Below are 19,248 nucleotides of genomic sequence, written 5' to 3'. Positions count from 1 at the left end.
TGTTGTTACATCTGTCAGCCACGTTCAACATGGTCGACCATCAGTTGCTTACCCACCGCCTCGCCGACGTGGGGATACAGGGGCTAGCCTTGCAATGGCTTGCTTCTTTTCTCCAGGGTAGGGGACAAAGGGTGGTGCTAGGGGAACAGCAGTCCAAGAGACACCCGCTTGAGTACGGTGTGCCTCAGGGGGCGGTGCTTTCCCCAATGTTTAACATCTATATGTGCCCCCTTGCCCAGATTGCCTGAAGGTATGGGCTGGGGTGTCACCAGTATGCTGATGACACCCAGCTTTATCTGATGTTGGGGGGCCGGTCTGACTCCAGTCCGGAAGACTTGGACCAGGCACTGCAGGCCACGGCTGGTTGGCTTAGACTGAGCCAGCTGAAACTAAATCCGGCGAAGACAAAGGTCCTGTTATCTGATGTTGGGGGGCCGGTCTGACTCCAGTCCGGAAGACTTGGACCAGGCACTGCAGGCCACGGCTGGTTGGCTTAGACTGAGCCAGCTGAAACTAAATCCGGCGAAGACAAAGGTCCTGTGCCTGAGTCGGGGTGGTTCAGCGATGGGGATCCTGCTCCCATCCTTTGACGGGGCGTCATTGGTGCCAGCGGCGGAAGCCACTGCTAAGTCGCCCTTTTACCATCTTCAGCTGACTCGGCAGTTGGTTCCCTTCCTCGACCGTGACGACCTAGCTACAGTGATCCATGCGATGGTCACCTCGAGATTAGACTACTGTAACGCTCTCTACATGGGGCTGCCCTTGTCACAAATCTGGAAGCTGCAGCTAGTGCAGAATGCCGCAGCCAGGCTCTTGATGGGCCTCCCTAGATGGGAGCACATCCAGCCAGTGCTGAAGGCACTGCACTGGCTGCCAATAGCATACTGGATTTGCTTCAAGGTGCTGGTACTCACCTTTAAAGCCCTATATGGCCAGGGTCCAACCTACCTGAGGGACTGCCTTTCCCCATATGTACCCCAGAGAACACTACGGTTGGGGTCACAACACCGATTAATCATTCCAGGCCCCAAGGATGCCAGGCTTGCAGCTACCAGGGTCTTTTCAGTGGCAGCTCCTTCCTGGTGGAATGAGCTCCTGGAAGAGACCCAGGGCCCTTCAGGACCTTGTACAGTTCCAGAGGTTCTGTAAAATTGAGCTCTTCCACCAAGCTTAGGAGCCGCCTACCACTACCATCAACTATTACCAGCATTAACACCTGTGGTAATGGGTCGCCAATGTTAGGAGATCAAGCCATAATACCGTGGGAGACCGGACTACCATTAAGTCGGGATTTTAGGATATCATCGCATAGTACGCTGTTTAATTTATTGATGGATTACTGTTGCGAGCACTTTAAATGTTATTGTATCATTGAGGAATTTCAGATTACCTTTTTTAAGCTGGTTTGAAGCCGTTTTTGATCCGTCATGAACTGGTATAGGGCTGCCATTTCACACATGGCTTTCCCCTTCTGGTAAAGAGCTGGATCTGAAGCAGTTTGCCATTTCAGACTGCACCGCTTTTTCCCGCCATTCTTCGCCTGCGCAGGCGATCTCCAGCTTTTTAAAAAAAACATTCGTTTTAGAGCGCTAGAGCGCTATAACACAACACTCCAGGCATTCCAATGGTGTTGCTATAACGCTATAAAGCAAATGCTAAAAAAAAAAAGCTGGAGATCACCGGGCGGGGGGAATGCACATCGGAAACGGGAGAGGAAACTGAAGACTACTTGGAAGCGGTTGACAGGTAAAACGCTTCAGCCCCGTTTCCTAAATGGGACAGAAGTGATTGTGTGTGAAATTACAAATATATTTCGGTAGGGAACTGGTTCTAAAACGGTTCTGTCTGAAATGAGAGACCAGAAACCGTTTGGGAACCGTTCCTCTTCCGGATTATATCATTTGTCTGAAATTCCTCATTGTTTGGGGGGAAAGCGGGGGGCATGTGTGCATGGCACTGTGTCCACAACATGATGACATCACTCTGCATGACATCATCACATTGGGGACTGCCCCCCAAATCCCCCCATTGTGGAGAAGATGGGACCTGGCAACCCTAGCTTAAATGGATTATTTAGATTTTATATTATCTGGGTTCTGGTTTTTACAAGCTAACATTTTGAAAGTTTTACAAACAAAAATACCTTTCAAACAGCCAGATTGGACTTTTACCCTCACTGTTGTCCAGGCTTTGTAATAAATTTGCCTGGATTTACTGTAATGGTAAGTTTAGAACAGTGACTGTGGATTTCAGTGCCATTGACTAAATTGTCATAGAGCCTTTACCGTTGGCTCAGCTAAACGTCTTTCCCTCAAACATGTTGTAGGGTCGATCTAACAACACACACACCCTGGAAAGACTCTGCAAATGTTCCAGCATGGCCCCAGATTCAATCTTCCATATTATTCTGGACTGCTAGCTGCACACATCCTCACATATGAAACTTTTACGCCTTCAACCACGCTTATTTGCTAATAATCTTTAAACTGTTCAATATTTTCTTAATGATGATAATACTGATACTACAATTATGATTGCAAAATTCTTAGCAGAATCAGCCACACTTAGATACATTCTTTTTACATAATACACATATTTTATTGTCTAAATTTACTTACTGGAATTAAATTATCTTCTTAAATGTATTTATTATATACTGTTATGCCATAAAAGGTGTCTGAATCTGACTAAATTATGATATCAAGGCTCTAAAACTTGATATAGGATATAGACATGTCAAACACATGATATAGGATATAGACATGTCAAACTATCAACACATCTCAAAGGATATTTGACCTGATTCAAAATTGTATCTGGATCTTGATAGATTATAGCCAATTTATGTTTACTTCTCTTTCATTCATCCATTTTGAAAGCACAGAATGTTTCTCCTCATTGTAATTACTACTTGGACAGATATTAGGAAAGTGCTTAATCATGAACCTTTAGTAGAGGCAGTCTAGCAGCCTTCAATTTGAGGGATCTGGATTTAAGTCCATTTTCAGTAGTAGGCTTACCTGCTTTCTTGGGCAAGCCACTCATCCTTACTTCTCAACAGATATTAATGAATAATGGTGAAGACAGACAAATGCAGTATTTTGCTTGTTAAAATAGGGAAACCTCTATTGGGGCCTACACAATATCTCTTTTGTTTTTCCCTTTTTCAGAACGTTTCCATCAAACAAAATCTTCGGCTTACAAACATAGTCTAACCAACGACAATTTACAAGGGAAATAGCTTAGCATGGGTTGACTGGATATTAGCATTATGTGTCAGTACAGTTTGAACGTACTTCGAAAATGAGCACTTCCATTGAAATGAGTACTTCCACTGCAGATTAACAGATTTGATGGATATCCTTTTATCTACAGAATTGATTCTTTGGATCCAAACCCATTATTTCACTTTGTGGGTGTGTCTTGAATTGACATTTCAGTATATTCACTGACTTTTTTTTTTACTACCTGATGTTTCAAAACAGTTTTTTTTTTTCCAGATTCAACCAACTCGGGAGACAACATGTACACTCTAATGAACACAGTACCACCTGGACCCAACAGACCTAATGTAAATATTAGTTTAGAATGTATGTGAGTGAACCAGGGTTTTTTGTTTTTGTTTTTAAAGGTGCGAGTACTTATAAGTTTGCACCAATTTTCACCAATTCCCCCCTCAGGACTTGAGAGAGCCCGTAAAATGTGCCAGTACTCAGAGTCAGTGAAAACTACCACCCAAAAAAACCCCACCCCTGTGCATAATGAATACAATACAAAGGGATACATGACAGATGTTTTATATATATTTCTGTGTATGTCTTATATATGTTTCCTTTCTCATCTTCGTTAATGTGGGATGCATTAATTACATACATAGTGAATGCTAGCTTAGTTCACTGGATCTTTACTACAACAGAAATGTTTGTTCTGGCTGCAACAAGCCGCTGCTCTTAGGCACATATCTTCAACAGTGCTCACTATGTGAGAATATGCTGTTTAGGCCATTTCCTAGTCATCTGAATTTTTTACTATTTAGCTGTGATATTGGCAATAAATATACACACGATAGTTCATTCTATTCAGTGCAGCTTATACTACCATATTTTCTTTCTCAGTGCAAATTACTTATTAGTATGCTTGTAGTGTAATAAATTTTTCCTCTTTTCAGTTTCCAATGGGACCAGGGTCTGATGGGCCAATGGGTGGACTGGGTGGAATGGATTCACATCATATGAATGGATCACTAGGTAAGGATCTTAGTTTTGTAGCCTGCAGTAAGAGAACTTATTTGGTCCAGAATACCTCATCTGGAATTTCTGCCATCATATTTTTTAATTTTGCTGTCCAGCTAGGAGAATTAGATATTCAAGCAAAAATTCTCCAACTGTTAGGAATGCCTGAGGGACTGCAGTGAAGTGTCATAAACAAGCTTCAAGTGGTTCATAAGGAGAAGGAACCAGGAAGTCCTTGGGCACTTGCATGCTCTCCTTTACCTCCTGTGAACAGAGCCAAAACTTCCTGGGTTGAAAGAAGTCAAAGGCTTTAACGTCAGCATTGGGCACACATTGTAGTTCTTTCCTTGCCTACAAATTGAGATCCTAATAGTTTAGAATCCCAGTCTGTAGGCAGTGTATCCACAGTTCATTGAACTAGTTTCAGATCTGGAAGTCTTCATTCTCAGCTCTGTTAAGGAGCAGAGGAGCGAGTGTTTGTGACCCTGTGGAATTTCTGGCTCATTTTATTATTTATTTATTTATTTATTTATATTTACATATATATCCCACCCTCCCTACAAACAAGCAACATTTATGAATGATGTCTGAACATAGCCACATATTTATCTCTACTGTGTCCTCTTGCATGTGTAATAAAGTGCATTTGCTTTAGAAGTTATAACAGAGCTTCATGAAAGAGGTGAGAGCACTCTGTGAAGAGCTCCATAACTTGCCAGGAATTTCAGAAACTCTGGCACTTCTCATAGTAGAAGCTAAATCACTGCTTCCCTTTGCTCTTGGATCAAAACTTGGCCAAACATAGACAACTCTGAAAATTGCTCTTCCATCAAATGAAAATAAAAACTAAACTTTTTTGTGGTTTTAATTTAAGGCTCGGGAGACATGGACAGTATCTCCAAAGTAAGTACACTTTTAATTTTTAGTGCAGTCTCTTTCAGTCAGATTTAATATGGAAGTATAGTCTAGATAAATAGTTGTTGTTGGAGTATCAGTACTTTCAAGAGATTGTGCAAGCAGATTTAATCATTTTTTGGAAGGTAAAACCAAATCATGATGATCTACTGAAAGGATTTGTTTATATATTTTCCTGGATAAAAATGGTCCCTAATTGCCAGTCCTGTTTAAAATTGATGTACCATAGCCTGGTTGGTTAAATGAACTTAAAGCAATGTTAAAGCGACAAACATAGGCTGCAGTTCAGGTATTGTTGGCTCGGGTATAGGCTGGCTCAGGTATTGTTCAAGGATTTGTCACATCCAAAAGGATTTTTGTCTTCTTGGAACTATATACACCTACAGTACCAGTGCTCCATCTCAGAAAATATTTTTGAAATAGTCTGAGTTCAAAAGTGCTTAGTTCAGAAAGAGTCCTATGTGAGCAGGGCATGGTGGAGCTAAATTGCTTCCATTAACAGTTCCTTTCTGCTATCACTAGCCTGTTGAGAAACAGTGCAACTGGCTTTCAGGGCTGGTCTTGCAGGTGGGTGGTGACTACCCTGTCAGTTCTGTAGCCTTTCATACCAGTTGTTGCTGCCACTGTTATGATACAAAACCAAAGGACCACGGTGTGTAAGGATATCAGAAACAACTAAAGCACTGTGTGTAATCCAACTCAAAGATCTTGTAACTGTATACAGACACTTATCAACAATAAAGGATGCTAGTACTTCCAGAAATTGAAATGGTGTATTATTTAAACAAAATAATTAACAAACTCACTCTTAGGCTTAACAAAGGCTGTAAAAGCCTACTACACTTTGCACAATGTAACTGGTATACAAGGAACACAATGTAGAACCAGGGCTGGCTCACCCGCTAGGCGAACTAGGCATTCGCCTAGAGCGTGGGCCGGCCCTAGGGGCACCAAACAGGACCCAGCCCCCCAGCCTCCACCAAAAGCAGGCTGCATGATCTCCCTGGCTAGTGGCTTCCATGACCAGGTGGGCACCAGTGCCGCCTCTGAGTTCTGACTGGCTGGCCCTAGGGCTGGGCGGGCGTGGGCACCACGCTAAACTGCACACCACAGCGGCCCTGCCAAAAGCCCACATGCCGCCCAGAAGCCCTGCCTTTTCCTGCCTTCCCCCCAGAGACTGCCGGCGGGCCTGCCTCACGCACCTCCCCTCAGCGCCCGGGCGCGTGTAGGCTCAGTCATAGGGCTAGCGAGTGTCAGTCCGGCAAATGCGCCCACGCCACCCAGAAGCCCTGCCTCTTCCTGCCTTCCCCCAGAGACTGCCGGTGGGCCCGCCTTGTGCCTCCCCTCGTCGCCCCAGTGCCTGGGCGTGTGTAGGCTCAGTCGGACTCACGTACACGACAAGTGCGCCCACACTGCCCAGAAGCACTGGTAAGTTCTTTCGTTTCGGGGGGGCGGCAGGGGGGATGCTGAAGTGTACGTCCCTATCTTGCTTCTTTTTAAAGAAGGGATGGAAATACAAACTTCACCATAGCATAAACGTATTCTCCAGTCCCACTCTCCAATAATGCATGGATTGGAAATTGCACTGTTGCCTTTAGGGTACTTGAGGGGCAACTGCAGAAAGGCTTCATAATGCACTGAATTATTATCTGGCTAAACCCTTAGAAGACCCCAAAGAATGTGGTCTGTGGGCACAATGGAGGTTCTCTTTTTTTTAAAAAAAAAATCAGACCATGGTACATTGGCAGCCATACCTAAAATTCTACCGAGTTTGGGAGAGACTCATTAGGCAATGTGGGAGGGAGAGTCTCATTAGGCAATGTGAGAAGGTTAGAAGGATCTCAAAACATTGCTGCATGCAGGCAACTTACTATGGGACACTCTAGACCAGTGTTCCCTCTAAGCTGAGTTAGTGTGAGCCAGCTCACATTTTTTAAGCCTCCAGCTCACACATTTTTGTCTCGGCTCAGGAAGGATGGCTCCAGAGCAAACTAGGTTAAGCAGTAGCCAAATCACTCGCTCACAACTTTAATGCTAGTAGTTCACAAAGTAGAATTTTTGCTCACAAGACTCCACAGCTTAGAGGGAACATTGCTCTAGACCCCAGCCTAAATACGTATCTGGCCAATATACATATGGTTTCTGAAGGTATTTCTACTATCTTCTTCTACTGTTTGTACCCAACATAGGGTTTTTCCAACCCTTCCACAATTTGTACTCCATTTACAGGGTTTTAAACAGAACATAACAAACACCATTGATAGGTAGGATAGATAGGATGTCTAGGCATGTGTAAAACAGAATAGGAGCCAATAAGTTTAGTAACTACTCACAGAAACCTATTTTGCTTTTCTCTCAGTATATGAACTTCACATACTCAGAGTGCATATATACCTATGCACAATTATCATTGTTTTTGCTTTTTTTTTTTTACAGCAAAGTTGCACTCAGGTTGCCAGGTCCACCCTGGCCATCAGCGGGGGATGGGGGGGGAGGGTTGCCAGATCCAGATCCCCAGGCCCCACCTGGAGGCTGGCATCCCTAATTCAGAGGGGGAGAGAAAGAGCTGGATACATTAAAAAGCAGAGCTCTTCAATACATTTTATTTATTTACTCCATGCATTTTTGGGGGGAAGGAAATAGATTCATCCTGAGAAATGAAGGGAGATTTGTTTGCTGAGATCTGTTATCTGAGCTTGAATATGTGGGCATATGTGGTGGGACTTCCTTCTCTCCATGCCCCGCCTGGAGGTTGGCAACCCCATAATTGGTGGGCACGTACGGGGGAGGGGGTTAGAAGGTGGCCTCGCCTAGAGTACAAAAAACCCTGGAGCTGGCCCTGTGTACAGCATATATACAAGCCCAACTCATGGGCTACGCCAATTCATATGTTAAAGTACACAGGACTTCACAAGATGTTGTGATTAATGAGGCTAGAAAGACTACGTGGACCAGTGGAAAAAATCCCGTCTCACATGACTTCTTCGGGTCTTACAGCTACAGATGTCAAAAATTTCAAATGTGGAAGTCAGATCCTTGAACCATTACAGAAAGATGTTGTGCTGTGATGGTAAAGGGAGAAAGGCTGCCACCCCACATAGTTACTTGGCACATGTACAACATGTTACTTTTCCCTTCCCTTTTAGGTACTTAAAGGCTGTGGTTGCACAGTAAATAATCCACTTTCAATCCACTTTCAGCGCACTTTCCAACTGGATTTTGCCTGTTCATACAGTAAAATCCAGTTGGAAAGTGCACTGAAAGTGGATTGAAAGTGGATTATTTTGTACTAGCCTGATACCCGTGCTTCACTACGGTATTTAAGTTCCATAAATCCAGTTATAATACTGATTATGTGAAGTTTGAAAGGTAGCATTTGTTGTAGGAAGACTGTAGTGTAAAGGATGAAGTGAGGTATATGTACTGGGGGTTTTTTCCTCTGCTGAAGGACCTCTCTGTAGCCCACAGTGGTGGTTCTGCCCTCAGATGCTGGGATCACCAGGCTGCTTGGTGAGCTCACTCTGGAGCAGGCTCCTAGAAAGGCCCTTTACTATCTCCCCATGAACATTCATAAACTCAATTGCCATGCCAGGCACATGGAAAACAATTAGAGGAACACATTTTGCCCCTTTTTTTACCCCTTTAGGAGTCATGTTTCTCAGATATCTCTTCGTAGTGGGCGTTGACATCATGGTAGGAATGCACTCCCCTTATTTTGGGTTTCTTGGTCCAGCGGTTTGGCCTGGGCATTGATTTTACAGTGAGGGGACTTTCTTTTATATATATATAGATGTGTGACCATAGCCTAAGTGTAGAATCTCTGATTACATGCTTTTGCTTATTTTGAAGCTGTAAAGTACAAATAATATATATACAAATATGGGCCTCAATTCCACGGATACAGATGAACCTCATGATGGGCATAGTATGTTCATACGCTTCATCTTCCTAGCCTGTCATCTTATATGAGTGAATTCTTTCTGTTCTATCCCTGCTCACCGTATCCATGATTCATACTGTGGCGAAACCAGCCTGGCCTGGCCTGGAGGCCCTATTCTGCCTTGCCCTCCAGGTGTTTCTCAACACCTGGAGGGGCTTTTCTTCCACTCTCACGTAGTCCACCGCCACCATCTGACCTTCACAGGAATTACCCACTGGGAGGGTCAGAGCTCCCAGCTTCTCATTTTTTGTTATTACACTCTGAAATCTCTTACAATGTATTGTCATAATTATTTCTTATGTTGCTTTTTAAGAAGTCAGAAATGGTGGTGTTTAAATTTATTTCTTAGTTTAAACTGACTACTAGATAACCACATTCAATGAACTTGAATCGAACTTTGAGCTAAAAGCTAATTAGTTAAGCAGTATGTATGACCACCATCTCTTGGGTTTTTAGTGGGTTTTCTTTACTTTCTCCTATAGTTTGTAGATCCCTTCCCTAATTTCATTGTAGTTTATAGAAAATGCAAATAAAAAATCCCCTATGAGGGCATAAAAAAAACCACAGCTCCCAGCTTCTCTTCCACATTCTGAGGCCTTGCCTCTGTGTCTCCCGCTGCCCAGCACCTGGTCACCACAGGGACAGTTCACAACCTTAGACGCCCCTGGGGGAATAGCCACTTGCCAACTGCTTGCTTTCCCCTTGGCGCTCCTTTTCAAAATAGCGTGTCCAAGATGGTGGAGATCAGTGGTACAAAGAACCAATGCTAGCAAAGAAAATGCTTATATGTATACTTTTAGTACAACACCAGATTGAACAACGAATACAAAAGAAATAGATAAAAATGCAGTCCTCCGTGTCCTACCAGTTGTTAAAATATGGGACAGGCTCTTTAGCTTTAAGAAGTTTCAGATCTCTACAGAGGGTCCCTTACCTTGAACCTTGCTCCAGCTCTTGAGGCGAGCACATGGTCAATGCCTGCTTTCCCATGGAGAGTGGTCTGTGTCCTCTCATGGATGCAGCACCCAAGGAAAAGAGACCTCCTTCTGCTGCAAGGGGTTTTTATCACCTCTCTTTTCCCCACCCCCTGAGTAGGTCAGGCCAGGTCAAAGAGGCTTTTCCTGGAGATCTCTCTAGCATTCAACACCTCCAACTCTCTGTTCCCTGCTTGGGGAAGGGGGAGAGTTTGGCCCACTCATTATCATTTTTGCTAGATCTGTTTAGCATTTGTATGAAGGTAAGCTGGAAAGCAGATGGGACTGACTCCCCTCCCCCTTCCAGCCTGTTCTCTGCCCAGAGGGGGGAAAAACTTAAAACTTGCAATGTGGTGGTTTTTCCTCATTCAAACCTGCCAGGAAAAAATGCATTTCTTCACACATGTTAACTATAATTTAACAAGGAATTTAAATCAATTTCAGATCCTAGTTAAGAGGTTAGTATCAGTTCAGTGCTGGTGCTTAATACCAAACCATGGTAACACTAGGTCATCCTGGTTCCTCCTTCACCTCTTGGCAAACGGGAGTATAAGTTCAGTCCTCATTCCCACCTATAAAAAGGTGTTGTCAGGGCTATCAGAAGGCACTGAGTTAAGTGTACACAGATATATTCATATTTTATTTATTTATTTTATTTATTTATATTTACATTTATATCCTGCCCTCCCCGCCATTTGGCAGGCTCAGGACGGCTAACAACATAAATAAATGTACATTAAAATTCCAGTTAAATTCCAGTTAAAACTGTCAATCAATATAAAATCATACTATATAAGCATAACTTACAATAAAAGATGTCGATCTTCTGAAATATGTAGGATCCACACCTCACCATTCCCTGTACACAAGGGAGAGATTCCAGAAAATAATTCACATTTGGAAGTCTATTTCTGCATTAGGCTCACCCTCACCATTTGCAGCAAGACAGAATTATGTTCAGATACTAGTGGGATTTATACTTTAATCTGTAGATTTTTTAAGTTTGTACGTGAAAAACTGTTCTGAAGCATTTATAAATGAGTTTACGTATACAGACTTGTCTTTTCTGTTTGTTTTTCTAACAGAACTCGCCCAGTAATATGAGCATGAGCAATCAGCCCGGGACCCCTCGTGATGATGGTGAAATGGGTGGAAACTTCCTAAATCCTTTTCAGAGTGAAAGCGTGAGTATTGTCTTTTGATATTTGGTCAGTGCTTGATAACTTTGTTACATTTGATTGATACTCAATTTCAGAATTTAAAATTTCACATCTAAACCTGAAACTATTTACATGTACATAACCAAGGTTATTTCCCACATATCTGAAAGGTTTAGGACTTGAGCTGCAATTGGTAAAGAAACAAAACTATAGTTTCTATATATGCAGAATCCATACAGCATTTCTTATTCAAAATATTAATAACTGTCACGTTCATGTGGCACTGGTACATGCTTCATGGTATTTTTTCATATTTGTCATTGCATTTTCATTTTGTTGTCACTAATTCTCAGCTGACATCAAGGGAGCTAGCCATTTATCAAAGCATGTTCTGTTTGTGGCTGAGCTAAGACAGTCAAACTAGACATAAGACACTGATGCTACTTCTTAAATAGAATATCACCACGAGGGTGATTAGGATTGGAGTAAATGCTGGAAAGTGGAACAGTATGCTGAACTCTTCTTATGGCCCAACTTCATCCCCATCCAGCTTTATGCCCAACTGTGCACATCATACCAGTATGCTACCTTCTGGTACTGTATCTGATTTTGTGCTGGTCTTTGACCATATTCATTCATTCATTCATTCATTCATTCATTCATTCATTCTAGTCTGCTAACATTTAACTAGGTTGTTTTGTGTTTACATATGTTCTTTTCAACCAGTAAAACTCTCTTAGTGGGCACCGCATGTCTTTGAACCTAAAGTATGGTAACTGTCTTGGAAGAATCCAGAAAGTGACTACAAGGGCATCTTAAAATGCCAGTTATTTACTTTAAAACAACAACATTAGAGGCTTTTATGCTACCAAGAGAACACTAATTATTGTGTTTTGTTCCACCATCCAGGTGACCAGGCTTTAATTAAGGGGTTGGTTTTAATACCTTTTTATAGGTCTGCTTTTCAGTCTGAAAATCATTTAAAATTCAGTTTAAGCTGCTTATTTTATGTTGTAACATTCTTGCTGGGTTTTTAATGCCTGGTTTTAATTAACCTCTATGTTATTTATTATGTCTTATTTTGTAAGCCGCCTGGGGCAGGTTCCCTGGAAATGAGGCAGAAAAATGAACTGCAATAATAGACAATATTCACTGTAAATTTAGATTATCAGCGGCCCTACTGTCCATATCCAAGTCTTCTGTAAAGTTTTCAGTAGGCTGTTTGTAACGATGTTCTTAGTGGAACAGATATTTGCACCCTTCCAGTCAGTAGAAATATATTGCAATAAATGTGAATAGCCTTTGAAACACTGGATTTCATCTTCTGTTTACGGATAATTTGTACAGCCTAGAATTGTGGCCCTTTTAATGTATATAATACACCAATTATTTTTCACTCAGACGCCTATCAAATACTTTGCAGGCATCAGTCATATTTATATTGTGGTAATGTTTCTAGTGCAAAGCATTACCTGCTCCCTTTTCCTTTGCTTATCAGTATTGGAAGTTTTCTACAGATATTGGTGCATCTTGTTTGAACTTTGTACATAACAGATCAGACGTAAATGTATGTGTATTTAAAATAATGTTTTGAAACAGTGATGAATGCTCCCATGGGGAAAATAACATTATTTAGATCAGTTGTAATACGACAACAAAGGAGCTGCGGTGGCTCAAGTGGTTAAGACGCTGAACTGCAGGCTGTGGAAGGTCGGTAGTTCAGCAGTTCAAGACCCGGGTGCTGCATGACAGAGTGAGCTCCCGTCTCTAGTTCCAGCTCCTGCCAACCTAGCAGTTCGAAAGCAAGAAATTGCAAGTAGATAAATAGGTACCACTTCAGAGGGAAGATAACAGCCCTGGCTCTTCAGCTTTGAAACAGAGATGAGCACCGCAATCCTAGAGTCAGATTCGACTGGCTTTCAAGCAAGGGAACCTTTACCTTTAATACGACAAAGGCACAGAATTCCCAGACTTAGTACACTAAAAATTGTATGCACAATAGTGTATCATTTGCAGAATTACTTCAGTCATTGGATAATTAATTTCCAGAAAAATAAGAACTATTGGAGTAATGGATGTAGGATCATACACTGACAACTATTTGTAAATCATAGGGCCAAATCAATGTCATTTTACATCAAAGCATATAGAATTAAACGTATACATTTTGGTAAAAGTTACCAATGATCACTCATGTACAATTCAGAGCAACTATATTTCAAAAACTGTTTCCTGTGTCTTTTAGTAACTGAGGCATCATCATTATCACAGAAATATACACTTGAGTCCTAGGAGATAATACAGGAGAGAAATATTTTACATAAATAAATGATTCCTGGATTAAATTGCAGGATATCAGTAAATTAAATAGTCATGCAGCTTCTTATATGTTTCCTAAAATTACTCCAAAGGGTGAAACAAGTATCAGAGATCATATTAAACTTTTTACCATTTTCCTGCTCCTGGCTGCAGATTATGATAACATAATAAAAAGACTCTATCAAGCCACAAGCTTTATAGTGCATATAGTGACTGTGGTATGCATCTTTCAGCCATGGTTCTTGCCTGTGAAACCTATTTTCCATCATATTTATATGGAAATGATAAACCTATTTAGTATCAAACTCAAAATTACTGTATAGAATTCAGTAACTGAAAACAGTAGACAACCCAGAACTGTTCAACAGCACATGATAAAGCTGTTGAACAAAACTTCCACGAAGATACAGAACGACATTCAGCTTGACTGGATCAACCCTTGTATTATTATACAGTGGATCTTGTTAGAACTTCTATGAGGAGACACTATGAGGGAAGAAGGCATGACTTCAAATGTATGCAGATGAAATATCTTGACAGTATACTAAATTAAAATATGATCAGTCCTTTGAATTAAATCTCAGGACAGTCACATGAGGTTCAATGATCAAATGAGGTTACCAGTGAACGGGGAAGTGACTGTGTCTGTATGCCAGTGCTAGAAGTCTCTACGCCAAGATGGGGGAGCTGGAATGTTTGGTGCTCAGTGACAATTTAGATATAGTAGGTGTCTCAGAAGCATGGTAGAGTGGGCAAAATATATGGGATGCAGTCATCCCTGGGCATAAATTCTGTAGGCAGGAGGTGTTGTGTTGTATATCAAAGAGGGCATAGAATCAAATAAGTTAGAAAACATCAGGGGAATTAACTCCCCAACAGAAGCGATATGTGTGGAAATTCTGGGCCCTAAGGGTTACATAAAAGTGGGAGTGTACTATCACTCACCTGATCAAACCCTTGAGGTAGATCTTGAGGTGGAGGACTCAAGCAGATATTATGATACTTCAACTACCCTCAAATTGACTGAGTAAACATGTGTTTCAGTCATGTAGAAATGAGATTCCTAGACATCATAAATGACAGTGTACTGGAAAAGTTGGTCACAGAGCCAAAGAGAGGGGTAGTGATCCCTAGACTTGGTTCTGAGCAGGTCTTAAGACTTGGTGAGAGATGTAGAGGTCATTGTACCAGTTGGGACCACACTATGCAATTAAGTTCAGCATTGATGTCGATGGAAAGCTACCCCTAAAGTCTAAAACAGTAATATTTTATTTAAAAGAGGGAACTTTACAAAAATGAGAGGAATAGTTAAAAGGAAGCTGACAGGGAAACACAAAAGTCAGATCCCTAGATGATGCTTGGAAGCTGTTTAAAACCACCATGTACAGCTGTCACCACCACGTTGTGCATGAGGGTTTAATTACAAAATGAAAACATGCCCATCACAATTATGATACACAGTTTGTATTTCATGCACAACGTTGCACCAAAAAATGTCGAAGTATTATCTGCATTGAAGAACTTTGTCAATGGATGACAGTCACTGATTCATGTTCTTGCTTCATTTCCTGAGAAGCCCAGCCAACACCAGGGAAAAGCCAAAGTAATAGATTACTGTAGTACAGAACTGGTTAGTAGGTAAATGTTCCTTCCCATGGCTGGCATGCTTGCTGTTGCCTAAGTGATCTGATGTCCAGCATCTCATAGCTGTGCACTATACCAGAAAATGAAGGACCTGTCAAATAGTGAAATGTTCCTTTATTACTGTTGGAGAGTTCTGCACAAACTTATTTACATATGTAAACTTGAAGTATAATTGTCAGTAGGCCTAAAAACACCATCCTCCCATGAAAGTGCATGTGTTGTTGTCTGTTTTTAAAACAAATTATTCTAAATAATCATGCATTAAATATCTTACAAACACCCTTTCGTATTGGCGTTATAAGGTAGACATCTGCAAGGAATTGTGAGTACTAGTACTGATAGGAAAAGGAGGAGACAGGTAATGTTTTGTCACATAATCATTGCGCCAATAGAAATGTGCTTGATTCTTGTGCAGTGCCATATGGCAGTCTTTTTAAAAGTATACAGTTTACAGTACATCAGCAAAATCTCTGGGCTTCCTAAACACCTTCATACCTAAGAAGAATCTGAAAGGTTTTTTTCACCTGTATATACATTTTGCTCCAATTTTAAGTCAGCTCATATGAAGAAACAAAATGTGAAAATTGCAGCCTTAAAATGATATAGAGTAAATATTGACATTTAGTATCTTCAGAAAGCTTGTGATTCAAGATCAGTGGGGCTGATGAAAACTATACAATAAAATGAAAATCACTATAAACAAAGATGCCCTCTAGTGTTCTTTCAGAAATAAACATGATACTGAAAGGAACAGATTCATGGGAGTATTTTAAATTATGCTTTGAAGTAAGATGGTACCTGATACTTTATTTCTAAAATGTATTTAATTCTACAGAATACACTTTTCCACTCATACAGACTGACCAACTGATATAAAACTTTATTGTTTGTCTTGAATCAGGGAACATTAAGTCCTAATTCAAGCCAAATAGCAAAGTTTAATGGAAGAAGATTTCTGTACAACCAGTGATCATAACTGGTATGGCCTGATAAACAGTTTATCCAAGTCTAGTGCTATGTAACTTATACTTATCTCACAATTTGCCATAACTTGGATTGCTTCATAAAAATTGGACTGAAGAAAATCATTGTAAAAGCGAGAAAAGTTAATTAGTATTTTGTTATTTGCGGGGATGGTGGGGTGCACATGAGATTAATAAATAAATACATACATACATAATAAAATATTTCCTTGTGTTTATAAGATGTCTGATGCTACTGCCTACTGATTTCCCATTTGGCCAATTTGTAGGGATTTTCTTGCTATTAGGTAGCTAGCTACAAATTAAATGAGGGGATGAGAGTATTTTCCTAAATTTAGATTTTTAAAATGTTATCATTCTGTTAGGTCTTCAGTTCTTTAATCACTGCAAACCTGAGTCTTTAAGATGGGGCAGGATACAAATCCAATTAAATGTCTAAAAGGCTTTTTCTGAAGGTCACTATCAAAAATTTACTGGACTATCGATATGCTATTAGACCGTCTATGAGATTCCTCAGTATCTTTTAAAGTAGCATTAAATACTGAAATCAGTGCTGCTTATTTGGATGTCCCTGTCAGCTAGAAGTTCTGTCTAAAACTCAAGACAAGGTTTGACATAGTATTTCATTTATTAATTAGACGACATAATTTTACTTATTAACTCATTTAGCAGCATATTATGAATGGTATTCTTTATTGGTAAAACTAAATATTCTGCTCCAAATTACATCTAATGGGCTAGCCTTTGTGATGAACTTTAAGCACTTTTTATGGAATAAAGCCAAATTCTTAAGACATTTTAGGTTGGTGCCATAAAAAAGCATACAAAATAAGGTGCAAAAGAGCTAAGTTTTTCAATGAGATTCATGCTTAGCAGATTGAATCAATTCCCATCATTGCCCTCACGGTCAAACTGAATGAGACGGGACATTCATGGTCTTTCTATTAAAGTGTTTTCCCCATTGGGCAAATGTCATGAAGGGCTGATGTGCCAAAGCACCGTGGCCCCAGTCCACCACCTTTCCAGCAGCTTTGAAGGAAAACTAATTAAGGGAGGAATCCTCCCAAACAGTTGTCATTTGTTTGTATTATTTTTCCATATTCCCTTGGTAGCACAGTTTGCATAACAAATGTCTGCTTACATACAATCTGAAATTATACTAGGTAAGAGAAATGTATATTCCTTAAGACAGAGATAGAGGTACACAAATACCTATCACATGAAACTATGATTAGGATCACAGGAAATGAATGAGCCGCTGCTAAAATGTGGATTCCTATTTTTCAGTATTCCCCCAGCATGACAATGAGTGTGTGATCCATTACCAAGTCTCTTCGTGAAGGCTGCACTGAGTTGGCCCTCTCCAGAGAGCTACTAAAGAAGAAAAATTACTCATCCCTGTGTACAGTTTGACAGAAAATATCTCAGCCACAATTGGACCCACCGTTTTTTTTCCTAGCCATCTTTCCAGTTTTGTGAAGAAAGTGGGTCCTGATCTGGTTTCAGCGACTATAAAGTGGCATATCAGAGTTGCCCAAGACCGAACTGCAAACAGTTATCTGTGTATGTATATGTAGGGATAGGTGTATGTATGTGTGTGTTAAAGAGACATAGATATGCGCACATACATATATAGACCTGCAGGACGTTGTAAAATATTATCACATGACATCTTAAATAGAAGTAAGAAATAGGGACTTTTATTCCATCTTTTTTCACGTTTACATTTTAACTATTAAAAGAACTGTTTCCCTCTCCCCATCTGACCTGTTCTGTGCTGTGTATATCACTGCTTTTGTAAGTTATTTTTTTAAGATCTCAGATAAGTTCTGTTTTTTTGTCAATGTCCACCATCATGGATAGGAATAAAACTGCTTATAAGAGGGCTCTCATAAAGTTGTGTTTCATACTGGTAGCTATGTGCATTGCAAACCACACTATCTCAAGAAAAAAAAGCATTTGTTTTATTGAGTACGTAAAACTTGTCCCTTTGCCTTTTTTAAAAATCCCAACAGCATTGGAGAGGTTCTTATGGTGGTCTTTTGGAACCCTGATACTGTGATCCTAAACATACCAGCATGGTGGTAAGCTCCATTCACATTGGACATATTTACTGCCAGCTTAATATGTTGAGGATCGGACTGAAAAACCTTCAATATTTGTTTTCAAGGGAAGTCTGAGTTAAGTTTCAGCTTCTTGGTCTATGCAGATCAAATACAGCATTACTGTGTTGGACTCTGGCTTGATTGCTGTAGCATTCAGCAATAAAAGTGGCAGGTTTTATTTTTCTGTCTTTGCAGAATAAAAAACTATTTAGTATGATCTTCCATAGGTGTAGCAATTAATAAAATGTTACTTTAATGGGGAGGCACACTTTTTTGTAACAATGTGCCAGTGTTTCTCTCTGGCCTACTGCCAATAACTTCCTGTGATCTGTGGCTAGTTAAAGGACCATCAGCTTCATTGTACCAGGAGAAGGGATGGAGAGTCCTCCCCTCCACAGCCCCACTCACTGGCCTCACTGAGCAACTTCTCCCTCTGCCCGTACCTCCCACTTCCCTGCATTCTTTTCATTCTTTTCAGAATTCATTACGTGTTACTATAGCCTCACACATTATTGGGAGTATAATTCTAAGCTTCTGCCTAGGGCTAAGCTTCTGTCGGTATTGCATTTCTTGTGGCCCAAAATGATGGAATTATTTAAGTATGCTAAACATGAGGAAAGGGTGTAAAATCACATTGTTCACAAGCATTTGTGGAAAGTCGCATCCCCCCTCTTCTAGTTTTATATTTTATTGTCTTATTTCCCGACCCATGAAATCTTAACTTCATTTATCTGTACCGCTCTCGGGGGTGGAAAATGCCGTCAAGGCACAGCTGACTTATGGCACCCCTGTAGGGTTTTCAAGGAGGCAAGAGACATTCAGAAGTGGTGTGCCATTGCCTGTCTCTGCATCACAACCCTGGCATTTTTTTGGTGTCTCCCATCCAGATACTAGCCAGGGCTGACCCTGCTTAGCTTCTGAGATCTGACAAGATCAGGCTTGGGCTATCTAGGTCAGGGTGTACCTCTTTTAACCA

At 40.7% G+C, this 19,248-nt stretch overlaps 1 protein-coding gene across 2 annotated transcripts in view; it reads left to right on the top strand.

The window, feature by feature from the left end:
• Positions 1–18,768, top strand: part of SSBP2 (single-stranded DNA binding protein 2) — a 180,922-nt gene extending 162,154 nt beyond the window's left edge. For both annotated transcript variants that reach the window (XM_015423307.1, XM_015423299.1), the window contains 5 exons: positions 3,501–3,571; positions 4,169–4,247; positions 5,107–5,135; positions 11,147–11,245; positions 17,455–18,768. In XM_015423307.1, the coding sequence (XP_015278793.1) occupies positions 3,501–3,571; positions 4,169–4,247; positions 5,107–5,135; positions 11,147–11,245; positions 17,455–17,484 (308 nt within the window). In that variant the 3' untranslated portion in view covers positions 17,485–18,768. The remainder of the gene's footprint in view (positions 1–3,500; positions 3,572–4,168; positions 4,248–5,106; positions 5,136–11,146; positions 11,246–17,454) is intronic.
• The last annotated feature ends 480 nt before the right edge of the window (positions 18,769–19,248 follow it).

This window comes from Gekko japonicus, unplaced genomic scaffold (genome assembly GCF_001447785.1).
Source record: "Gekko japonicus isolate JY-2015 unplaced genomic scaffold, Gekko_japonicus_V1.1 scaffold1376, whole genome shotgun sequence".
Taxonomy (NCBI): Eukaryota; Metazoa; Chordata; class Lepidosauria; order Squamata; family Gekkonidae; genus Gekko; species Gekko japonicus.
This window is presented reverse-complemented; position numbering and strand designations above follow the sequence as displayed.